Source organism: Thermobia domestica, chromosome 17 (assembly GCF_964235325.1).
Source record: "Thermobia domestica chromosome 17, izTheDome1.hap1.1, whole genome shotgun sequence".
NCBI lineage: Eukaryota > Metazoa > Arthropoda > Insecta > Zygentoma > Lepismatidae > Thermobia > Thermobia domestica.
In genome coordinates this window covers 128,886,788-128,909,703 of record NC_137470.1, presented here as the reverse complement: position 1 = coordinate 128,909,703, position 22,916 = coordinate 128,886,788, and the positions used below count along the sequence as shown (strand labels likewise).

At 35.3% G+C, this 22,916-nt stretch overlaps 1 protein-coding gene across 3 annotated transcripts in view; it reads left to right on the top strand.

Moving 5' to 3' along the window:
• Positions 1-22,916, top strand: part of LOC145674331 (cell adhesion molecule Dscam1-like) — a 1,494,831-nt gene that overhangs the window by 1,413,778 nt on the left and 58,137 nt on the right. For all 3 annotated transcript variants that reach the window (XM_081744257.1, XM_081744259.1, XM_081744258.1), the window contains exons 24-28: positions 1,022-1,161; positions 2,654-2,810; positions 7,213-7,392; positions 10,175-10,363; positions 17,469-17,654. In XM_081744257.1, coding sequence (XP_081600383.1) covers positions 1,022-1,161; positions 2,654-2,810; positions 7,213-7,392; positions 10,175-10,363; positions 17,469-17,654 — 852 coding nt within the window. The remainder of the gene's footprint in view (positions 1-1,021; positions 1,162-2,653; positions 2,811-7,212; positions 7,393-10,174; positions 10,364-17,468; positions 17,655-22,916) is intronic.

Sequence of the window (22,916 nt, the reverse complement as noted above, 5' to 3'; positions counted from 1 at the left end):
AGAGCACATACCTTTAAGAGTCTAGTATCTCGATGAACATATTCTAATTATCAATTAAAATATTAGAAATATGATAACATTTATTGTCTATAGAAAGAAGTATTTTAGTATACATTTCTACGTACTAATCTCTCTTCACTGGCCTATAGTGCAACCAACCCATCGCCTCATTAAGCAGATATACCGCATTCACTGTGACCCGCTCTCACACTTATCTCATCATATTTGAGTGTTAATTTTACTAAAATTACATTATGTGGTAATAAACGCATGGATTTTGAAAGAAATATTTTAAGAGATGTTACTTCTGATTCCACAGGCAATAGTGTTAGTTCCTTTGAGGTAAGAAAATTAAGCTTTTCATTCCTCTTGCTTTTTAAAGGAAAAATGAGAGGTTGCACATTGCATTCTAGAATTATATTGTGCTTGTGTTATAAAAACATGAACAAAGACATATAAGTTATGGCAGTGATCAATAATGTTATATTTTGATGTTAACTTTAGTCAAGGAATATCTTCTTTGAAACTGTAAAGCTAAAATATTTCTGATATTCATTACCCTTCTGATTACATCCACTACCTGCAAACATGTTGTCGAAGAACACAGTTTAGTTTCACACTAAAGCATATGATATCACACTTATAGTAATTAATAAGTACGTATAAGTAATTAAGAAAGGAAGGTATGTTTCTTGTACTTTAACGTCCATTTTCAGGACAAAGTCCGTACGAGGACCAACGGTGCAAATTTTGAACTTAACCACACTCAGATAAATTTGCGCTGTATCAGCAGCAAAATTGCTGATGACTGTATTTGTGTTTCACAACATAGATAAGATTCATAATATCTAGAACGAAGTTAAATATGTGCTTCAATGGCAAAACCAGTCTCAGCTAAAAAGTGGCATTTGTGATTGATTCACTTATCTGATAGTGATAAATAAATAAATTTTAAAAAATCAATTCGCTTTAATAAGTGATTTGAAAACATATCGCGAATGATTTTATTTTATTTATGTAGTTCCAGGTCCACCAGAGAAACTTAAAGCCGTTGCCTTGTCATCTGATTCAATTTTAGTTTCATGGCTACCACCAGAGAATCCAAATGGTCAAATCACTAAATACACCGTGAAGGTCAGGGAAAAAGGAAGACGTGGAAAGGTAAACAATGTTGAAACATTTATTTAAGTTAATGTTTCTTAAGTTATAGATCTATTTATTTACTAAGTAATTAAGTAATAATTTACCGTGATGTTTCGCTGTGTTTATATATATATATATATATATATATATATATATATATATATAATACTATGACGTAAACACAATTAACAAAAATAAATAATATACAGTCCAACATATCGATTCTATAACAGTATCATTACCACATACAGAAAATTTCTGAACCAGAAAGATAATTGTTCTCTTGTCTGATGAAGACACTACTATCAGATTTAAAAGTTATAGTGTATACTTTCATTTTATTTATTTATTTATTAGTTTATTTATTCACTTATCTTAAATCTGCGTATCTTGTTCAGAATTAGTATCAGTGTAATACGTGATGTTCTGAAGATCAAACAGTATTTTAGTCGAAATGAATGTGTTATTAAAATATAGTGAAATGTGGTAAGCTGTAACCATGAAATCATTCAACAATGTAAATAACATGGAGCATGACTATAATACTGCCAATTATGGATACTTTCAAATAACAAGTAATACTTCCGACAAAGTGGATGCTTTTAAATACCTAGAATCAAAATTAACAAATAAACCATACCCATGAAGAAATTAAATGTCGACTGTAAGCAAGGATTTATGTTGCTATTCAGTCTTTCTTCGCAAATTCTATCAACGAATTTGAAAGATTAGAAACGATGATTATGCCTATTGTGCTATATGATTGCGAAACGTGGTTGCTTACACTGAGGGAAGAATGTATACTAAAGTATTAGAAGATGCAACCCTAAGGCAAATATTCGAAACCAAGAGTGCGGGAATGGGAAATTGCGGAAACTTCATAAAGAGGAACTGTGTAGTTTATACTGTTTACCTAACATTGTTAGAGTCATTAAGTCTAGAAGCCTCATGTCGATATATCATGTAAACAAAATTGAAAAAGTAGGAACACCACCAAAATTCAACTGTAAACCCAATCTGACAAAGATCAATAGGACGATCTGGGGCCACGTAGGAGTAAAAGATTAAAATGAATCTCAAAGAATTAGGAATACAAATTAGAAACTGAAACCAGTTCTCCAAAGACAGAAGCCAATTTAATGCTTTCGACAATGCAATATTGAATCTCTGGGTTCCTGAGGCCATAGAGTTAGTTAGTATTAATTTAACATGATGTTTGTTCTCATCCAAGTGATTTGGACGCGAAACATTTCCCCGCGTGGTCGCATGTTCTATTTCCAGTGGTGGTATAGACTCCTCAGTCTTCACCCAACATTATATGGTAAGCGGAGAGCTACCTCAAATAAAATAAAGCTGATCTCCGCCTAGGGAGTCAGAGATAATAACACTGAATTTAATACCGCACGCATTCATAGCCAGCTGAATATGTACCACATTGTTTAGTTTACAAATAAATTGACAAACCGAATTTCATATACTTGTAATGATAATAATACACTTTAAATTGCAGCATACATCATTTGACGTACGAAATGGGAATATAGATCTAATATTTGAAGTAAGAAGTCTAGTGGAGTTGCAGGAGTATGAATTTTGGGTTTCTGCTTCAACAAACGTTGGCGAAGGAGAACCTACGGAGAGGATCACCCAGTCACCAAATTCTAGAGGTAAATTTTGTTAGGCGTAAGTGTTAGAAGCATGTGCGTTACCGCTAGAAGAAGACTTATAACACTAGAGATAATATTTTTACATGAATAAATAAATTATCTGTTGCAGTACAGTAAACATTATCAATTCTTATTGTCAACTGCCCTTTTAGTGCCATGAAAATTCGTTTTCCTCGATTTTCTGAAAAAAAAATATGCATGAAAATTCACATTCCCTCGTACAATTTTGTTCACATGATATTTTTTTTCTTAAGCAAGTCATTTTGTTCAGGTCGATGTGGTCTATCGATTAATATGCGTCTTATCATTGTACTATATTATGGTTAAATAAGAATTAAGATTTAAAAATTGGTCGCAATTTCAGGATGTTCTCATTAATTATAGTGAGTACTGTCATCTTACTAGTGACAAAATGGAAAGTTCGAGCGTAAACTTCAATCAGCTTCATCGTAACATTTTAACCGAAACATGGATCTTTGAGACCCAGTCATAAATTTTAAAACACAATGGTGGCACCTTAGGTTGCTCCTGAAATTTTAAGTTTATTTGGCTCCATTAATTTATATTTTCATATATCATTAAATATAAACTAATTATTTGCTGAGCAAAACTATGTATATATATTTTATGTATGTATATATATATCATTAAAATTCAACACGTGTTACAGTTTCGCCAACTAACTCTTTCGCTTCATCAGACACTATAAGTTGAGTCCGCTGCTGGCAGAAATTGTTATGAACGACTGGGAGAAGAAAGTATCGATAAAAGGAAGTGACAAATTAGTGTTTTTTGGTAGATATGTTGATGATTGCATAGGGATTTGGAAAGGAACTGTAAGGCAATTGGGAAAAGTTTGTAAAAGAAATTTAGGATACAAAGAAAGGCATACAACTAGAGCTTGAGGTGAAAAAGGAAGAGGCTATAGTGTTCCTGGATATGAGAACAAGGAGAAAGCAAGGAGTGATCTACACAGAATGCTACCAAAAAAGTTGCTTGTTGGGAAACTATTGCCACGCCAAAAGTGATGTGGATCACTCGACCAAAATTAATTTTATCAATAATATGGAGAAAAGAATTATGCAAATAAGCAGTGAAAAAGACAAAGCAGAACAAAGTATACACACATTCCATAAGCAGCTAGAGAATAATGGATATGATAGAAAGAAGTTAAAGTACAGAAGATGGGAGAAAATGGAGAAATAGAAGAAAGAAGACAAGATGGAGAACGAAGTGAAGGAGGGATAGGAGAAAGAAAATGTGGTGGGGGATGGAAAGTTTGGGAGAAGAAACAGAAATTATTAAAAGAATATTGAAGAAGATGGGAGGCATATCAACATACAGAAAAGGAAACAAGAGACTACTGGAAGTAATAAGGGAGAAAAGAAGGAAGAAGAGAGAAGAAAAGCAAGGGACATTGATGGAGAAAAAAAGGAGTGATATACAAAATTCAGTGCAGAGACTGTGATATGGTTTATATTGGAGAAACCGAAAAAAAAAGATCACATAGTGACTGATGAAGCCAAAGAGTTAGTTGCGAAACTGTAACACGTGTTGAATTTTAATGAATATATATATATATATAGTTTTGGTCAGTAAATAATTAGTTTATATTTAATTACAACAAAGCAAAGCTTCTCTTTATGGAAAATACAATATATCATGTATATAAAAAATCCTTAAATACATTTCAAAGTAAATACAATGCAAAATTGACTTACAGGGCTCCAAGACCTTGTGTTTCTCATAACGTTTCTAAATCTCATGTTTCGGTTAAAGTGTTAGTCATCATAATCAGTTGTTCTATTGTTGACGAGCCCAAGACGATCTTGAAAACAGACCTCTGGAAAAAAAAACACGAACGTTTCCAGAGAACTCGATGATAATTCAATCAACGCACTATGATTTTTACTGTGTGTGCTATATTTGTAAATAACAAGATTTTTATAATTAAAATTTGTGGGAGAAAATCGAATCCCGTGTGCTAATTCTTCAAACTATTACCTTACCAAGGCAATTTTACAGTATGATAATTGCAAAAAGGGCTATACAAACGGATTTATGAATATGTTGAAGTTAGTCCATTACAGAAAGATATAATTTTGATGATACTGGAACTAATAAATTGATATTCCAAGCAGCATAAAAAGAAATATGACGGACCTCTTCGTTCATTATAGTTGTGCTACCTGTTTAACGGCAGAATTCTCACCCTGAAAAAAAAATTTCAAAGAAATGCCGTAAAAAGGAATTAAGAGTGTTAGCCACCTCCTGTTGTGAACATACTTTCGTTGAGAGACTTAATCACTGTGAAATTAAAATGCCGCTAATTTTACGGTAATTATGTGATATCTTCAAATAGATATAATATAATGTGAAACAAGAGCGCCCTAGACAATATTATTTTGCATGAGGTACTGTTATCACAAGTCACCTAGTAGTTTTACGTCTGTAGCCATTTAGAAACGCCAAAACAAATGCAGATTTTCTAAATGGCTGGAACTCGAAAGCAGATAAGTGAGTCGTGAAAATGGTATCTCATGTAAAATAATATTGTCTAGCGAGCTCTTGCTCTACTTTTCGATTATAGTTTATCTATTTGAAGATATCACATAATTACTGTAAAATTAGATATATTTTAAATTCGCCGTGATGGGACCTCTTACGGAGATAGATTTCGCCAGCAAGAAAGTTCACCGTTTGGAGTTTGATTATTGTGAATCTTAACTGGGTCACAAAATGTGTTCAGTTTAAACATCAGGGATAATAAGTAGTTTAAGTGAAATTATTTTCTTTAAGTACATAGTGTACTATTATTATTATTCGTGAAGTTGTGTCACTACCAAATAAATTGTTACCAGCCGCCACTGATGTGTGGTTAATTATACAAGAAGGGATCAAAAAGTAATGCCTTCTTTGCTATAATTTCATTTTTATTATAGCTACTAAACTATATGCGCATGATGTTATAGCGGTAACTTTACTCTACTAATGTAGTATTTCCTTTTTCATGTTGAGTGATTAGAACAATGGATGTGAAGTTAAAAGAGTCACTATTGAATTTCTGGCAAAAGTAGGTAGTCCACCTGAAGAAATCAATAATCCCTTGAAAAATGTTTCTGGTTGTAATATGCACCATCAATGTGTAGGCGTTGGATGAAGAAGTTTAGAAACGGAGAAACATAAATTACTGATAAACCGAGAAGCGACCGGTCGAGAAACGAGAACGTGTTGGTGTACTGATTCAAAAAGACAGGCGCATTACAGTTCAGAATGTTGCTGATGCTTGAAAGTCTCGTATGGCTCTGCCCAAAGGCTAGTTGCTGACTTGGGATATCACAAAGTAACAGGTTTAGTGACATTGATGAAGTTAAAACATGTTTAAAATCATTTGCCAAGAAGCAAACCCCTGATTTTTTTTTCAAAATAGTTTTGATGCAAGAGTTCGATGATGGCGCAGATGTGTTCAAAACCATAGAGGCTATTTTGAACGGTAGTTTTCTGTAGATGAAAATTCGGGCTATGATACGTAATACCTTTTGCTGTTTCTTTAGTCAGTTAGTTACTTTATATGTATAAAAAGTACACTGAGTTTCAGATTGTATCAATTTTAGTTCGTTTTATACTAAGGGTGACACACATACTACTAACAGTGACTTATCCAGTTCGCACAATATTACACATACTCCTAGCAATGGCTTATCTAGTTCTCTCAATGTCACACATACTCCTAACAGTGGCTTATTCAGTTCTTACAATGTCACATATATTTCTAACAGAGACTTATCCAGTTCTCACAATTCCATACATGCACCTAACAGTTACTTATCCAGTTCTCAAAATGTCACACATACTCCTAACAGTGACTTATCCAGTTCACACAATGTCTCACATACCCTCAACAGTTACTTATCCAGTTCTTACAATGTCACACATCCTCCTAACAGTGACTTATCCATTTCTCACAATGTATACATACTCCAAACAGTGGCTTATCCAGTTCTCACAATATGACACATATTCCTAACACTGACAACTTGTAATTTCAATATTTGTTGCACTTCCTAAGTATCATTTAACATTTTATAACAAAGCATTATCAATCAAAGAGTAACTGAAGCCAACAATTTGTCAGTATTTATTTCAAGAAATAGATTTACACTATATATTTTCAACGAAATAACTGTTCCATTTATAGGAAGACAGACGAAGTCGAGACTACAAGTGCAATCCTCAAATTTATGTACGCATATAATATGAATTATATCGTTTATGAAAATGTGATTTATACCACTCGATTTTAAGTGGTTCAACTGCTTTAAAGGGTTCTTTTAAGAAAAAAAAGTAACATTAAAACATTATGACAATATTTTTTTCTATTATTATTTATTTGTCTGTTCAGCTCCAGCACGCATAGCTTCATTCTCCCGAATCCTGAAAGTTCCTGTTCGTTCGAATATTTCTTTGACATGCCTAGCAGTCGGAAATCCAACACCAAAGACACACTGGATGCTAGCAGGAAAGGCCCTGCAAATGGGAGCCCACTATCAAACAGCAGAAGGAGGAAGCCTCAAAATTCTTAGTAAGTAATATCAAGAATGCAAAATTTGACATCATCCGATTATTGTTACATGATGTTTTTATTACAAGAGGGTATTAAGTTTAACCTTGGAACTTCTATTACGGCTACTGGAATACAAAATTCTATAGTCAAAACATGAGGTAAAAAATGAAATATTTACTTTCTTCATAATTCTATTTATGTTGAAGATTCCAATGTTTAAGGTCTGTACGAAATGACTAAGAAACCGTTTATGTACAGAATTAAGACTTAGTGAACTTTTTTTCTTTTGGTTTCAGCTTGCAAAAATTATTCGAAGTTTGGTCCTAAAGTTGACGTTTAAGACTGTACACCAGAGCAATAGAAAGAAATGCAGAAGTCTTATTAAACGTTTGCAGGGACATGGGTTTAGAAGTAAATGCAGAGAAAACTAAATACATGAAAGTTCGTCGGGATGGTAATACTGCAAATTATGGATTCGTTAAAAGATCAAATCATGCTTTCGATAAACTTGATATCCTCAAATATCTAGGAACAATATTAACAGAATAAAACCATATTCACAAAGAAATTAAATGTGTCGACAAAAAGCAGAGAATTCGTTTTATTATCCAGTTCAAAATCTTTTGTCATCGCGAATTCTGACGAGGAATTTAAATCTTAATATATATATAACGATAATCATACCTGTTATCCTGTATGGTTGCGAAACATTATCACTTGCTTTGAGGGAAGAACATACACTGAAAGTATTAGAGAACAAGATCCTGAGACGAATATTCGGACTCAAAAGGAACGAGAATAGAGAATGGCGGAAACTTCATAACGAGGAACTGTATAATTTATACCATTTACCAAACATTGTCAGGGCCATGAAATCTATTCGGCTCAGGTGGATAGGTCATGTAGACAGAATGGAAAAAAGTAGATATTTTTAAAGTTTTAACTGCGAATCCAATCTGAAGATTACCATTAGGAAGATCTAGGGCAGATGTGAGGACAATATTAAGATAGATCTCGTAGAAAAAGGAATACAAAGTAAAAACTGGATCCAGTTGGCTAAGGTCAGAAGTCAATGGAGAGCTTTTGTGAACGCGGCATTGAATCTCTGGGTTCCATAGGCTATGAAGTTAGTTAGTTGAGTAGGTTCAATGTACGAAATATTAGTTTGTAAAGTTATGCAGAAATTAAAATTTAATAATTGGTTAATTATATTTTTGAGTTTAACGTTCGGTTGAAGAGAAAGGTAGGAATTAATCAGTTGCTGACTGATGTTTTCTGCCTCTATACGTCATCTTTTATAGCCAGTTTTGAAAGTGGAGCTTATGAAGGAATTGAAAGTGGTTCTCTTCGTGTCTTTCTTGCATTTCTTTGTGTCCTTCTCGTATTTTTTGGAGATGGTTTCCGTCAGTTGCTTGGTGGTTCTTGAGTTGAAGCGCGTGTTGTTTCTAAATATGAGGGGATATTCTAGTATACTAAAATTAGTACATTAAGTAAGTGTTCTTCCCTTAGCTTGTAGCGGTATTTCTTATTTTTTATTATTTTATTTTATTTTTTATTATTTTTTGCTGATGTGACTTCCCTTGAAAATTGCCGCTGGTGTGCCTCCAAACAATCAACACATGTGTTCACATTGATGGACCAAAGTTAAAGATGGACGCGGTAGATTTCCGAATGAATCCGTTACTATAAGTTCAAATACTTGTACTTAATTTATCTCAAATAAACACATTTACTTGATTAATCGCAAGGATCTTTTCCTGGCACATTACGTAATAGGTACACAAAGTATATGGAAAAATTATAGAAATCAACCCTGTTCGAGAATCCTAGTCAGGGTATTTGCTCTGATGATCAAAGGAGTAAAACACTGACTACTCAGCAACAAAAGGGATCTTTTTACAGGGTACCAAAAATGTTCTTACCGTTCTGAAGCAGGGATAAACAAAGAGCAATACAGTGGATGATACGTATCTTTAGGTTTCGAAGTAATCTACATCAGCATCCAACACCTTTTGTCAACATTCCTACAGCTGTACAATACCCTGGTGATAACATTTGGTGGTGCAAAGAATGCACAGAAATCAGTAAGTGTGTCCCGCATAAGTCCGTGATTGTCTTATAGGACCCACTTGTCACGAGTGAGCTAGCTATGAAAGATGGGTGCGTTCAGGTGCCCAGTGAGCAAGGACAAACAGGCTGTCATTCGTTGCTCCTTGTTGGCCGCCGACAATGTGTGGGGTACCCATTTTCTTAACTTATATGACTTCAATATCCATGCAGGTGCAGTTTGACTGTTTCAGCGGACACATGAAACCTTTCTGCAGGTTTACCAACGCTTTCAGGGCCTCGTCATTAAATACATGTAGTCGTTCAATGCCACGTTCATCCGAAAGGCTCACATCTCCCGTATAAGATTTCTGGAACCAATGCCTGGCGATGCGTTTGTTCACGTCATTCTCCCCAAATGCTTGGTATATACAGTGACATGATGCAATAGTTGACAGGCCCATTTTAAAGTCATACAACAAACTTTCGCGAACAAACTGTTTCGGTACCTCAATTTCTCTTCGACACTGAACGAGCTATAACATCTACAGCATGTGTAACGTGCCTATATTACAACAACTTCTGATCGCTTGGCAGGCACGTGCATCACTTCGTTTTCTCCATGAGAACACATGATTAACGGGACATCCAAAACAACAAGAACGTTTTATGGTTACTTAATAAATCGTTTGTAATTGCTTCTATTACACTTGTGTTAACTAGAAGTAACATTTATTCTTCGCTTTGGTTGCAGATGTTTTAAAATCACACGAAGGAAATTATACATGTTTAGCAGAGAACCTCTTCGGCCACGATCAAGTGGAATATATGCTTGTTGTTCTAATGGCACCTGAAGCTCCTGTTATAGAAGTTAAATATACAACTACTCGTTCCATTCACTTGGAATGGAAAGTTCCAGACGATGGTGGTTCCCAGTTGCAAGGTTGGTATAGTAACATTTCATTTTATCCCTGTAGATATAGCATATTGTTAAGTTGATAGAGGAAAACTAATCCTTTTTATGATATACTCCAATAGACACGATCGGAGTATATCACATATAATAAAATTACTAATTACGTCTTTCATATGATCTTCATGCAAAAGCGCTACGAATACTTTATATCTAAACAAGAAATATTTTGCAATTATATGTGGCTTCACTTTGTTTGCGAAAACCACTTCAAGTGTGTTAAAATTGCATACGCTCCTAAAAACTTAATAAGAACATATCTTTTTAAAAACAGTCTCTATGTTTATTTAACCATTTTCTTCGGAATTTGGTTATCTATAAGCAACACATCCGTATGTGCTTGATTTCTAGATTTTTAGCAAACTTGCCTGATATTTCTTAAATTTTAATTCGTTAAGATTTTTAAAGAAAATTAGCTTAGTAGATTGCATTTATTCTGATTTATTATTAATTTTTCAATGTTTAAAATGCCTAATTTTAACAAGATTATTTTTTGAGATGGTCAAAAGGTAGCAAGGAATGTACTGTTCTCAAAACTAATTCAAAACTTTTAATCAATATTTAGAAATAGATTTCTTGTAAATGCCTAGTAGAAGAAATTCTTTAATATCAACATAACTGGCCTTGGAATTGAAATGTGTATGTAACACAGACTACATAGTGTTTTCATGTGAAATGCAATTTTTACTTTTAAGTTTTAATCAATTAATTATTTTATTAGTTTCATTTCTTTGAAAGTATTTTTTATTGGTGACAAATGAATAGTATATTTTAAGAAAACAATTCATTAGTTAAATATTAATTTTACATTTTGTAATGATCACCTTACAAGTATACATGCGGCCGATAGTTCTTTACTAGCAATAGTATATGTTATGCTAACTTATCATAATAGAAAATTGGTTGCTAGCTTATGTATTTGATTAGTATTTGTTTTCCAGATTTTTCAGAATATAAATTCCATTAATGGTCGATTAGCTGGAGCCAAGCAGATAAATATTGCAGTTTATGCATAGTGGAAAAAAAGTTGCTTTCCCCAAAACACCTATTTCTTCGCATATTAGGAAAGCAACTTTGTTCCCACCTTGTATGTTATGTTTGAATTTTGTTTAAGAGAGCAATTATTTGATCATTCATTAAAATTTTGTAACCTTCTTGATCATTAACTTTCACGAAATTATCCACGAACTTCAATTAATCTTTAATGTTGAATTCTTGAAATTTCTGAAATATTGTAATTTATTTATCTCATCTTAGTTTTTTTTTATTTAATCTGAATTCAGTGGAGAAGGAAACGCAATCATCTATTTTTCTTCAATTGGTAATTTTAGTATAGTGACGGTTTCTCAGATACACGGTTGTCTTCTAGGAAATAGGCATGCGGAATTGATTAATCGCATCATATGACAGAAACTTTTAGAATTATAGTATTTGTATTTAAACTTTTTTTAAATGACTGTAAAGCTTTTAAGATGTCAAGGTAGAGAGTAGAGTCAGATTGGCAGGAAGTATCAAGATACCCATGCAACGTTTGGTAAGATTCGAATGAGGAATATATATTGCGTGTTGTATATACTGTATTTGTAATTTATTTTTTTAATCAAGTGAAGGAAGAAAAATTAGAATCAAATCTTTCAAAGAGGAGTTTATGCGTTTCTTTTTACACACAACGAATATATATGTTCACCAGGGACCTGCTTCACAAAGGATACTTATCCTGTAATCCTGTCTGCCGTCCCCATTTAATTCCCCTATTCAACTCAATCTAATCCATTCGATTCCCGGCGGGAGCTCATGTGGTTCGGATTCCACGTTAATCAGTAGGTCCACGTCTCATATAGCCTCGCTGCTGAACGGGACGATAAAATCAAAATCAATCAATCAATCAATCTAATCCTGTAATATATATATACCAATACTAGTACTTCACAAATTTAAAACTTGTTAAAACACTTGGAAACAGGCTTCATGACATACTAGATTAGTTTGGAGTTAAACCTACCAAGGATGGAAACTTTCGAGTGATTATACTCTAAACAGAGCGCGTACTGTATAGCAATGTGTGATGTAATAATTTTCTGAATAAGACCAAATTATTATTACTATTACTATAATAATGTTTAGTATAGTGACTTAAAGTAAAATACCTTGAATGAATCAGTGTACCTTAGTAATTTACTGTAATATTTTAAAACAAAACTATTGTCATAATTAAATAAAATGTGAATTTAAAAAACGATAAGATAATTTTTGTTTTTGAAGAAACTCACTTGCATAAATTTAATCTTGACATTGACAGTAATTATAGTTATTTATTCCTCTATCCTCAAGACTTTAAAAAAAAATCTTTGGTTGCATCAACCGAAGTTACTTGTCCAGTGACGCCATTCTAACTGTCTACGAGCTCTATACAATCGCATTCAAATATATTACAATAACCCACTTAAAACATTAGAACCTTATATGATACGCTCTTATTTATTCTTATAATACCATTTGCTCGACTATCAAGAGTTTTATAAGCTATTTACACTTGGAATGTTAGGTTAAACTCACAATTTTAATATTTTCTTAGTTCTGATTGCACTTTAATACCTGAGGAAAAAGAAATATCATCTGTAAGAAAAAAAATTTCATCACAAAAATCTACACAATTACAATATTGTTCTATCATTTATATTAATTAATTTTATTAACTTTGTTGCAAGATGTTTTAATATCACAAACAGACACGTATTATACTACTTTTTTTTAAAGTAATGCACTAAAATTACAGTCTAGAAAATGATAGTTTGAAAATACAACACTTTTATTATTAAGAATGTTCACCTCAACATAAAAATCTGAGAGTAAATGCATGATGTAAATCTATATACTTTATTTTTCCTGTGGATCATTTAAATAATTGCTTGGCACAATAGCCCATAAAGCATCTAAGTATTACGTTGGTGTGAATGAAATGCCGGTCCCAAGTTCATTATTTCCAAAGCCCAAAAGCAATGAAAATTGCAATACCTTGTTAATTAATATTGAAACCATTACCAACCACACACTTACGCCATCGCTCATCGAACAACTGGAATTTGTGGCGAAAATATCAGGAGTCTGCGGTGCATAGAAATCCTCAATCACTTGTTGCAACGCCCTATCTTCAAAGAAGTAGTTAAGGTGCTGGAAGAGGTTATTGCCAGCGGAAGAAATATTGGGGGAATACAGTGGATGAGAAAAAATTCATACTGAAACTCATGGAGAATCTGGATCGTTGTAGATCAACAACGCTGTAGATCAACATGAGATCTCCGTAAGTGTTGACAATTTCCGAATGCTTGTTGATAAGTTTGGGGTGCGTTCCATGAAGCTCCGTCCTGTAATGATCCGCACTGGTGATTTCATCTCGCCTGAGAAGACATGATATATCACTCTCATCATAGATCACTATATCAGCAACAACGCCTTCTGTGGTCGGAGGGAGGATTTAGTAAACCATCCTGGACGTTGATCGTCATCAAATCATTGTCTCGACTGTTTAGAATTGTCATATGAGATCTTTTTTTCGTCTGAAGTGATAATTCTATAAAGAGAACTCTCTGGTTATTCCTTACACTCAGAGAACTGCACACCACCAGATGGCAACTATTGTTTGATGTCGTTAACTCATTGTGTACCGGCAAGTCCAACTTTTTCCCCTTAATGACTTCACAGAGTAGTGGTATAATGTATGCCTAACTCATTTGCATGGCGCGATCTGAGGGTTTGCTTCCACGGTGCTCCTAAAGAGCTCGTCCGAAGATGATATAGATGGTGTACGTACACAATGCTATGTCGGAGGAACAAAAATTGACAAACCAAAAGCGAATAGTAGGTTCGTTGGCCATTCGTTCACAAAGTGCATCGTAATGTTTTTCTGTAAATTGTTATACAAAACGTTCCAGTCTGAATTCGTAAAGAAAAAATATGTCCAATTTTGTGGCCTTCATGGTGCATTTTCATACTGTTCTGTTCACAAATTTACTGCCTCGTGACTGTCGGGATACCCAGCCTGTTCGCCGGATTTGTACTGAGTTTGTGGCGTTAGACGTATGGCCTTAGAGCATATTGTGTTACTGAGGTTACATTCCCCAAAGACGTCAAAGCGGACAGTTCGCATCAATAATATATTAAGTTGATATATAACATCTATCCACCCCCTGTGTATATCCCGGGTCACATGCCTTGTGGTGGCTCGGCACCCTTCAGGGGGAGATAGGGTGACACTGTGCCCGGCGCGCTGCCGGTACTTTGACTACCAAATGGCAGCGAGTGGCACGCGGTGTCAACAACCTACCGGCAGAGGTGAGCTTTCGGGGAGCATCCTCTGAAATGGGCGACTAACTCGTGCCATTGGATCTGGGAGAGTACGTGTGACTCCATCACGTCCTCAGTGGGGTAGGTAGTTTCGGCTGCCGTACCTACCGGCGGGGGTGAGTCCTCGGGTATCCCCCGAAATGGGCAACTAAGCTGTGCCCTTGGGTCCGGGAGATAAGGCTGCGTGGTACCCCAACACGCTAAAAAGAGTGGGTAGTTGGTGTACCCTGAGTGGGCGGATCCAACGCCCTACCGGGAGGATGATGTAGGTACTGCCCTCAAAGAGAGTATAATGCGTTCTCTTGGGTCCGGGATGGGATACTTGGTATCCTAACGCATACTCGTACCTCAGGAGCGCTGAGGAAGTGGGTCCCTCCTTCGTCCCAGTAGTGTGAGCTGGGTGCAGGAGCCACGACCCTACCAGGGGAGCCGCCGCTCCCAAATGGCCATTGTCTTTAAAGGTAGACAGTCTACATCAGCCATTGGGTCTGGTAATGTACGGTTCACCTCTCTCGTAAGAAGAGGTAGTCCCGTATTGTTTGGACGACCCTACCGAAGGAAGGGTGTGGGTGTCCCTTCTAATGGTGGCTTACACGTACCATTGGGATTCCGACAGGTAGTTTTGCTACAACGTGTACGTGGTACCTAAACACGTTAAATATAGGTAGCCCCGTATTGTTTGGGCGGGCCTACCAGGGGAGACACGGCTCCCTCGGGAAACACGGCTCCCAAATGACAATGTCTGCCCTGAGCAAACGGTCTACATCAGTCATTGGCTCTGGTAATGTACGGTGTATCTCTACCGTAATTAGAGGAAGTCCCGTATTGTTCGGACGACCCTACCGGGGGGGAGTGTTGCATTCCTGCCTGCAGTGGGACCAAACTGAGGTGGGAGAGGGGCCAATCCCAGGAATCTGGATAACGGTCCTGATCCTGCCAAAGGGAGGAAACTCTATGGGATTTGGGCCGGCACCAAACTCAAATGGTGAAACAACACGTACCATTGGGTCCGGGATGAGATACGGGAGTATCTCGACGTGTGCGTGGTACCTCTACACGACAAGTCGGTTGCCAGTTGAACGATAGAGGTAGGCAGGGCCGGGATTGAACAAGCCCCCTCGGGCATCGCCTGGGGCCCCGGAATTGGGTTGGACTCTGCCGGGCTGTGGTCATACCATGGGATTCGGTAGCTTGTGGGAGCCAATCCCAGGAATCTGGGTAACGGTGAACACGGGCGGGAGGTGAGCTTGCCTTATAACGCTCGGGCGCCATGCCTGCAGAACATAGTAGGACTGACTCGCTAGCAGTCTGCCTCAACCAGTAGGTTACTGGTAGGCACTCAGGACTTCGGTCTGGCCGCGCAGTGGGCGTATCCCACTCACTCAGAGAATGGGGTTACACACTTAGGTGTCAAGGTTAAGGGACAAATCTTGACGGTGCACTTCGTGCACGAGCAACAAAAGCGTATATTGTTGAACTACGGCCGTGGTGCATTACATTCTTGCGGAACCCGTCCACTAAATAGACCGAAGGGTCGCGGGCATGCTCTCCATGCATGCAACTAAGCGTGGCAAAGTAGACCACTAGCTCACAATTACATCTATCCACACATCCAATTTCACACCATGAAAAACCACGACATATTAACAGATACACTATCAAAATATTTAAGACCAAAATTTGACCACTAATTTTGACTAAAACACTTTAAAATTGGAACTCGTTTAACCCAATAATACAGCTTATGCTTGTTATACTTTATTTTCCAGTTTCTTAATTTCAGTGACCAATTTCATAAAAAAAAAAAGCTATGTAGCAGTGGAACATTAATATTACTAAAGAGTAACAATTCATAAATTTATCTCTACAGGAAAAATACACTCTTCACAACTACAAGAAATAATCGTGTTGTTACTAGTAAGTTAACCTAACTTCCAAATTAAAATGCATGACTTCATTATTTTTATTAGGGACTTTATCTACCCAAAGGAAAAGTCTCGTACATGCACAAAACATTTAAAGAGGAAAATACTGTTTTGGAGACGACCTTATATTTAATTCAAATTATTAAGGGCAGGTACTACAGGCAGATTGTACCGTATTTGGTATAGTTTACGAAAGAAGGGGAAAAATTTAAGCACAATACTGCTAGTCCTTTGTGACTTTCGATCTCTATACGAAGAATACTTTTCATTTTGTGTGAGAGATTTTTTTTATTATAGAGGAAGACAACCACCTTTGCGTTTTACGCTCCTATACTGTTAAAAAATTTCAATGAATAAGTATACATATCTAAAATACGAAATTCAGTTATTTGTGAATGGGATAGGTTAAAAGTTAGCGTCCCTCGTTCAAAATCAAGAGTTCAATATTGGCCATCATTACAACGTTACTACAGATTATTCAAGGTTTGCCATTCCTACCAAAGGAATATTATTATAGTTTAGTATATATAGGCCCTGGTTGATTCCCTTTCACAATATCTTTTTTTTTTTTAGAGTTCTTTGCCCAATGTTTTAAATGTGAAATGGCTAAACACCTGCATCTGAACTGTATGTAAACAATAAAATATGTCCTATAGAGTACTAGCCAGAACAGGAAGGATGTTGAGTCCGAATGAGATTTTTTCATTTGTGACAGATATGAATACAATGCTTTCTACCTCTCAACAATATATATATTTAATAGTAAGTTTAAACTATTGATTTTTCTTTTTTTCTAATTCGCAAAGGATATGTTTTGAGCTACAAGAGAGACCATGGTAACTGGAAAGAAGTGCAGTTAGATGCAGAGAGTTCAAGTTATCTTTTAGAAAATCTTCATTGTGGCTCCATCTACCATATATACCTCACTGCACATAACAACGTAGGCAATGGAAAACCAAGTGATATAGTGACCACTAGTACAAAGGGTGGAGGTAAGTTACTTTACACTATTTAAACAAGGTGGTGATTTTCGGTTATATTTGTGGAACCTAAGATGTATATACTGTGTATGCGATAAAATATGCGATAAATATTTTATCGTTGGTGGTTATAGAACATAATCATATTCGATATTCTTGCCAAGCACAAACAGAGCTATTTATTTATATTTCTTTCTCTCCTTCCTTCATCCTGTTAAAGAACTGTTCAAGGTTTGAAAGTTAAGTGTCGGTATTTTTGTGACTTCAACGTTTCTATTGTAATCTATTATATAAGGTTCTATTTATTTTGGTTTTCATATATACACATTTGAAACTTTCTATCTGGTGCACCCAATAACAGCAAAAGAACGTTCCCCCTTACATATTCTTTCATCAATAAATTTTGAGCTAAAGCCCGAATCTAAATAAATGTTTTCTGATGTTAGGCCGAAGTAATCCTCTCCACAGATGCCGGTGTCACCATAAAATTTGAGAGAAAAGTCAAAAGAAAATTTAGAACATATAATGTTTTTGATCATTGTTTGACATAATTTAGAGGCAACTATTTTCGCCTGACATCATAAACACAATAAATTGTCCTTTTAATCGTACTTTTGTACATGTTTCTTCTACTTGCGATTGTCAAAGTATATGTTTTCTCGGTAATTTCGGACGTCTCGATCTTGGTTATAGTCTCTAGATCATTAAAATTGTACTCAAAATGAACTTGTTTACATTTTTAAGGAGGAGAGGAAAGTGACATTTATGGACTTTCTCCAAGGCTGATGTAAGAATGCTTTCAGAAATTAATATATGTGTAGGTATTTTGTAATATATCAATTCAGGTGACCATAATACAGAGCTGAATTTACGATTAGAAGCATAGAAACAAAGTTGCAAGGGGGCGATTAGCCCAAAGATAGACGGATAGTTAATTTATATTCTAATTAATAGTCTTAAGGAGAACTGAAGATTTAAAACAAATATCTCAAAATAAGCTAGTAGGCAAATCAGAGAGGGATCAGTGTTAATAATTTTATGGTATATCAACACAAAAGAGTAAATCCAGATATTCACTTATCACCAGATGTCTAAGAATGTTCTAAATACGAAACTAAAATTTTCAAAAAAGATGTTCTTTTTAAACTGTAAGATGTGAAGAAGAAGGGATTTTGCAAAACGTGACACTAAAGCGGGGAAAGGGATACACAAAGGATTCATTTTCTTTTTTTCTTTTGTTGTTCATTAAATTTCCAAAACTGATAGGCATAGGCAAATCTTTTTCAGCAATTCTTCTTCATGAGAAATGGGGCTTTATGAAATGCGACACATACGTAAGAAATGGCCTAAATTTATTCTCGAGGTTTATTAGATCTCCAAAATTGTTTAGAGTAGGAACTTGATATTTTATACAACTGTTCTCCATAGAACACACACTGAGAATAGGACAGAGTTTTACGAAACACGGAGGAAAATGGAACTTTGAACTTTCCTGGGTAGTCACAAGATCTAAATATAGCATAATTAAATAAATAAATTGGATTTAAACGTTCTCCTTAGACTCCAACATACGAAAAAACAATATTTTGTGAAATTGAACATCTAAGAGAACGTTAGGAAAGATACTGTTTCCTTGCTCTAGAAAGTTGAAATTTTGCACATTTTTTTCTATAGTACTTAAATATGGGCAAAATGAAGATATCAGAAATTCCACTGCGAAGGGTAAATAGTTGAAATTAAAGGTCTTTCATTATTATCACCAATTTCTTCTGCTTATATAGCCACGAAATATACTTTGTGTATACATATGACCACCACATTCATGATTATGACTATTTTGTCCAAAATCTCAAGTTTACTATGCTTCGTGAATGAGAGAAAACATTTAGATTTATTTAAAAAATCGTTTTGAGGAATATCAATTTTTTCTATCATTCCTCATAAAATTGAGAACCCACCAGGACTCAGGAACAAGAAACAGATTTAACATTGTCTCAACTTTTACAAAACAAATTTATGGACATATATGGAAAATATGGATCTTGGGTGATAAGATTGATGAAATATTTTGCCTATCTATTTGGAGAAATTTAAGTTAATCGATAGCATTGGAATACAAGTTAAGATTTGGCTTCAATATTGACTTTACTGGAAGATATTAGAAGTTAATTTGATTACACAACTACAATGAAATTGAATTTGCGTCAACAAGTTCCTTGAAACCAGAGAAGAGTTTGTATATGTCTTGATCATCAACTTTTCTTGAAAACACGAATCTGTATTTTTAATCATTGAAGCAAATAAACAGCTTTGTAATTGAAGGTATGCCAGGTATATGGCTTACTTAATAACTTTATAGTTCACTGTATATTCACCTTAAATGTACGAAATACGCAAGTATATACATAAAATTAAGTGTATACTATCATTGTTTGCATTCTGGTAACGTTTCAATCGTAAGAAATAAAGAATAAAAGCTCCATCTCAATATACTTTCTCACTCCCATTTTTTGAATTACATCATATCATGCTGTAATTATTGCTTAAATATTTCTGTATGTAATACGATCAAAATTGTAATACGCATTTTCGGATAAGCTCAAATGAAACTCTCCCAATGACTATATAATCTCATGAAATGTTTCATGACATATTCTGAGTTATTGCCGAAATATGTATTTATACAATAAGAAAAAAATCCCATGGTCAGTGACTGAGAAGATTTTTCAAAATTTTCTACCCCAATAATAAATTGCTCTTTGTGGGTTTTGTTTTCGAATATCAAAATATTTTCCTTCTTTTTACTGAGTTGAACAATGCATGGTTTAGTATAGTTCATACCTATATTGTTCTTTAAAAGGGAGAAAAGATGTAAATTTGAAAATGACTTCCTGAACTACACCAGACGTCATCTCCATAATAATTCAAAATTAATCTCTCCAATAACTAGAACGTGGAGCAGAGGTAGTAAAACGTTTTGTCTCGACTACACATATTGAGGGTGTTTCAAAACAACACCCACAACGTTTGGGAGGTGATTCCTGCCACCAAAAATGAAATGAAATCTTTGAGTTTTACGTCCCACGGTTATGCCGGTTAGGCTAAAGGAGACGGTGATGATGAGTAAGGAATGACATGGTGGAATGAAGAAAGTGGGAGGAAACGGGAGAACCCCGAGAAAACCCACGCACACGGTGTTTGTCCACCACATCCTGCCACCAAGATAGGACAAGAAGTATAGACCTACCTGGGTGCACAAATGCTTGCGTTCGGATATGTTCATTTATTCATGTTTTCGACAGCCTATAACTCCGAAAGGAAACATGTGTGCACCAAGGTTGATCTATACATTTTGTCTTATCTTAATGTCAGGAATCATCTCCCAAACGGTGTGGGTGTTGTTTCTAAACACCCTGTATATCACTGCTTGCTATGGTATGACTATTCACTTATTCTAAGGCATGAAGTTGCCGAAAGTTGTCATTGATCTCGGTGACAGAGATGTGTCTTGGAATATCATAATCAATGTCTCCTACGAAATTAGCTCATTCAGTCACAATAAAATGTTTGGATATCGCAAGAGATTCTACGACATTCACAAATATTGTTGGTGAGTTGCGCGGTCTCATCTCGAAATTAGTTATCAAAATTTGAATCTTTCACTTTGGAGCACAATAACAGCAAGCACGACACCAGTTTCACGTCAACTGACGGAGAAGAGTATATTTGTAATTCCAGTCTCCAGTCAAATCTTTCCTCGAAAAACTACAGGCAGAATTACAATTTATTATAATAATTTAACTGTTAGTTCAGTTCGTGAATGAAAAGAAGAAAAGAGTGTTGCGTGACTGAATTCTACAGCATCATCCTATTCAAATCCTCCTCGGGACATTGAAGTCCTGACTTGTTTCCATTTGCACAAATTGATGACTGCTAACAGTCACTAAAAACTCAATTATTGACTGTTAACATGTTGGAAGCGACAGTCCAAGACAACATTCATGCTTTACATTCGTGTGAATCCAGTTCAGGATTATTTGGTTAACAAAAACTAAGAATATCAGAACTTTCACGGAATACTAAACAGTAAGGTCATACTTCTTCCACAGTACAAGGGCCATTGTCACCTAGAACAAAAGAACGAATACAACAAGCTGCATTGATCCAGGACGAAGTCAAAATCAGTCTACAAGGAAAAATATTGTGAATGCTTTCCGTGGTTTCCTGGAGAATTGTTATTGAAACAGAACAGGGCAACATATGCCTGTGTCATTTCCGATTTAAGCTTATTTTCGATAACCTTAATTTCACAGAGTTACAATTCTGATTCTGGTTATGAATTCTGTGTATTTTTTTTTTTTTTTTGTTTTGTTTTGCTTTTGTTATGCCGTTCTGTAAAATAATGTTACATTACCGATTGTCAATAATGTTTTGGACAAAAGGCAAACAGCCATGTGAGACGTCAAGTTGTCTTGAGCCACAGAAACTAGTATCTACCACCGATGCTTGTCATCGAAAGTAGATGTAATATAAAGTATAACTAAGTTGATCAACAATTGTTTATGTTTTTGCTTAGTGTGAATTGCAGAATAAAATAACGTGCCATGATTATAACGTTGCCAGCTAGCAAGCTTCAAAACTAATTTAAAGAAATCGTGGGGAGAACTATGGTCATAAGTCTCGTACCATTAGCAGAAAATTCACTTTATTAACTGACAAGCTTCAAAAACCAGAGTCCAAAGAATTCTTGTGTGGATGAGTGGTCGCAATTTAGTGAGCATTCACCAATATGTCATTTAAACCATTTCCATTAGATAATACTTCTGGAACAGAATGCTTGATCTTTGGATTGAAAGAATGAGGATTATGGAAAATAATTGAAAGGTTATATATAACATTTTTCTGGTTTCAAGAGACTTGTCAATGTAATTTCAATTTCGCTAAGGTTACGCTCACAAGTGACCTCTAAAATGCTCCTAAATAATCTTTTACAACGTCAAGACGAATCGAATCGTTTTGTTGCATCTGGAATAGATAGGTTACTATTTAGAATACTATCAAAGTTTTCACATCTTTCATTATTATAATTATATTTTTCTCTTATTAAATGTTCAACAAGATTTGCGAGTGGCACGATAGCTCAGTGGTAGAGCGCCTACCTGTGATGCATGGGCTCCTCGGTTTGACCCCCGACCAAGTAAGTTAGTACTGAACGACATCGTGTCCGTGGGTTTTCTCGGGGTACTCCCGTTTCCTCCACTTTATCATTCTACT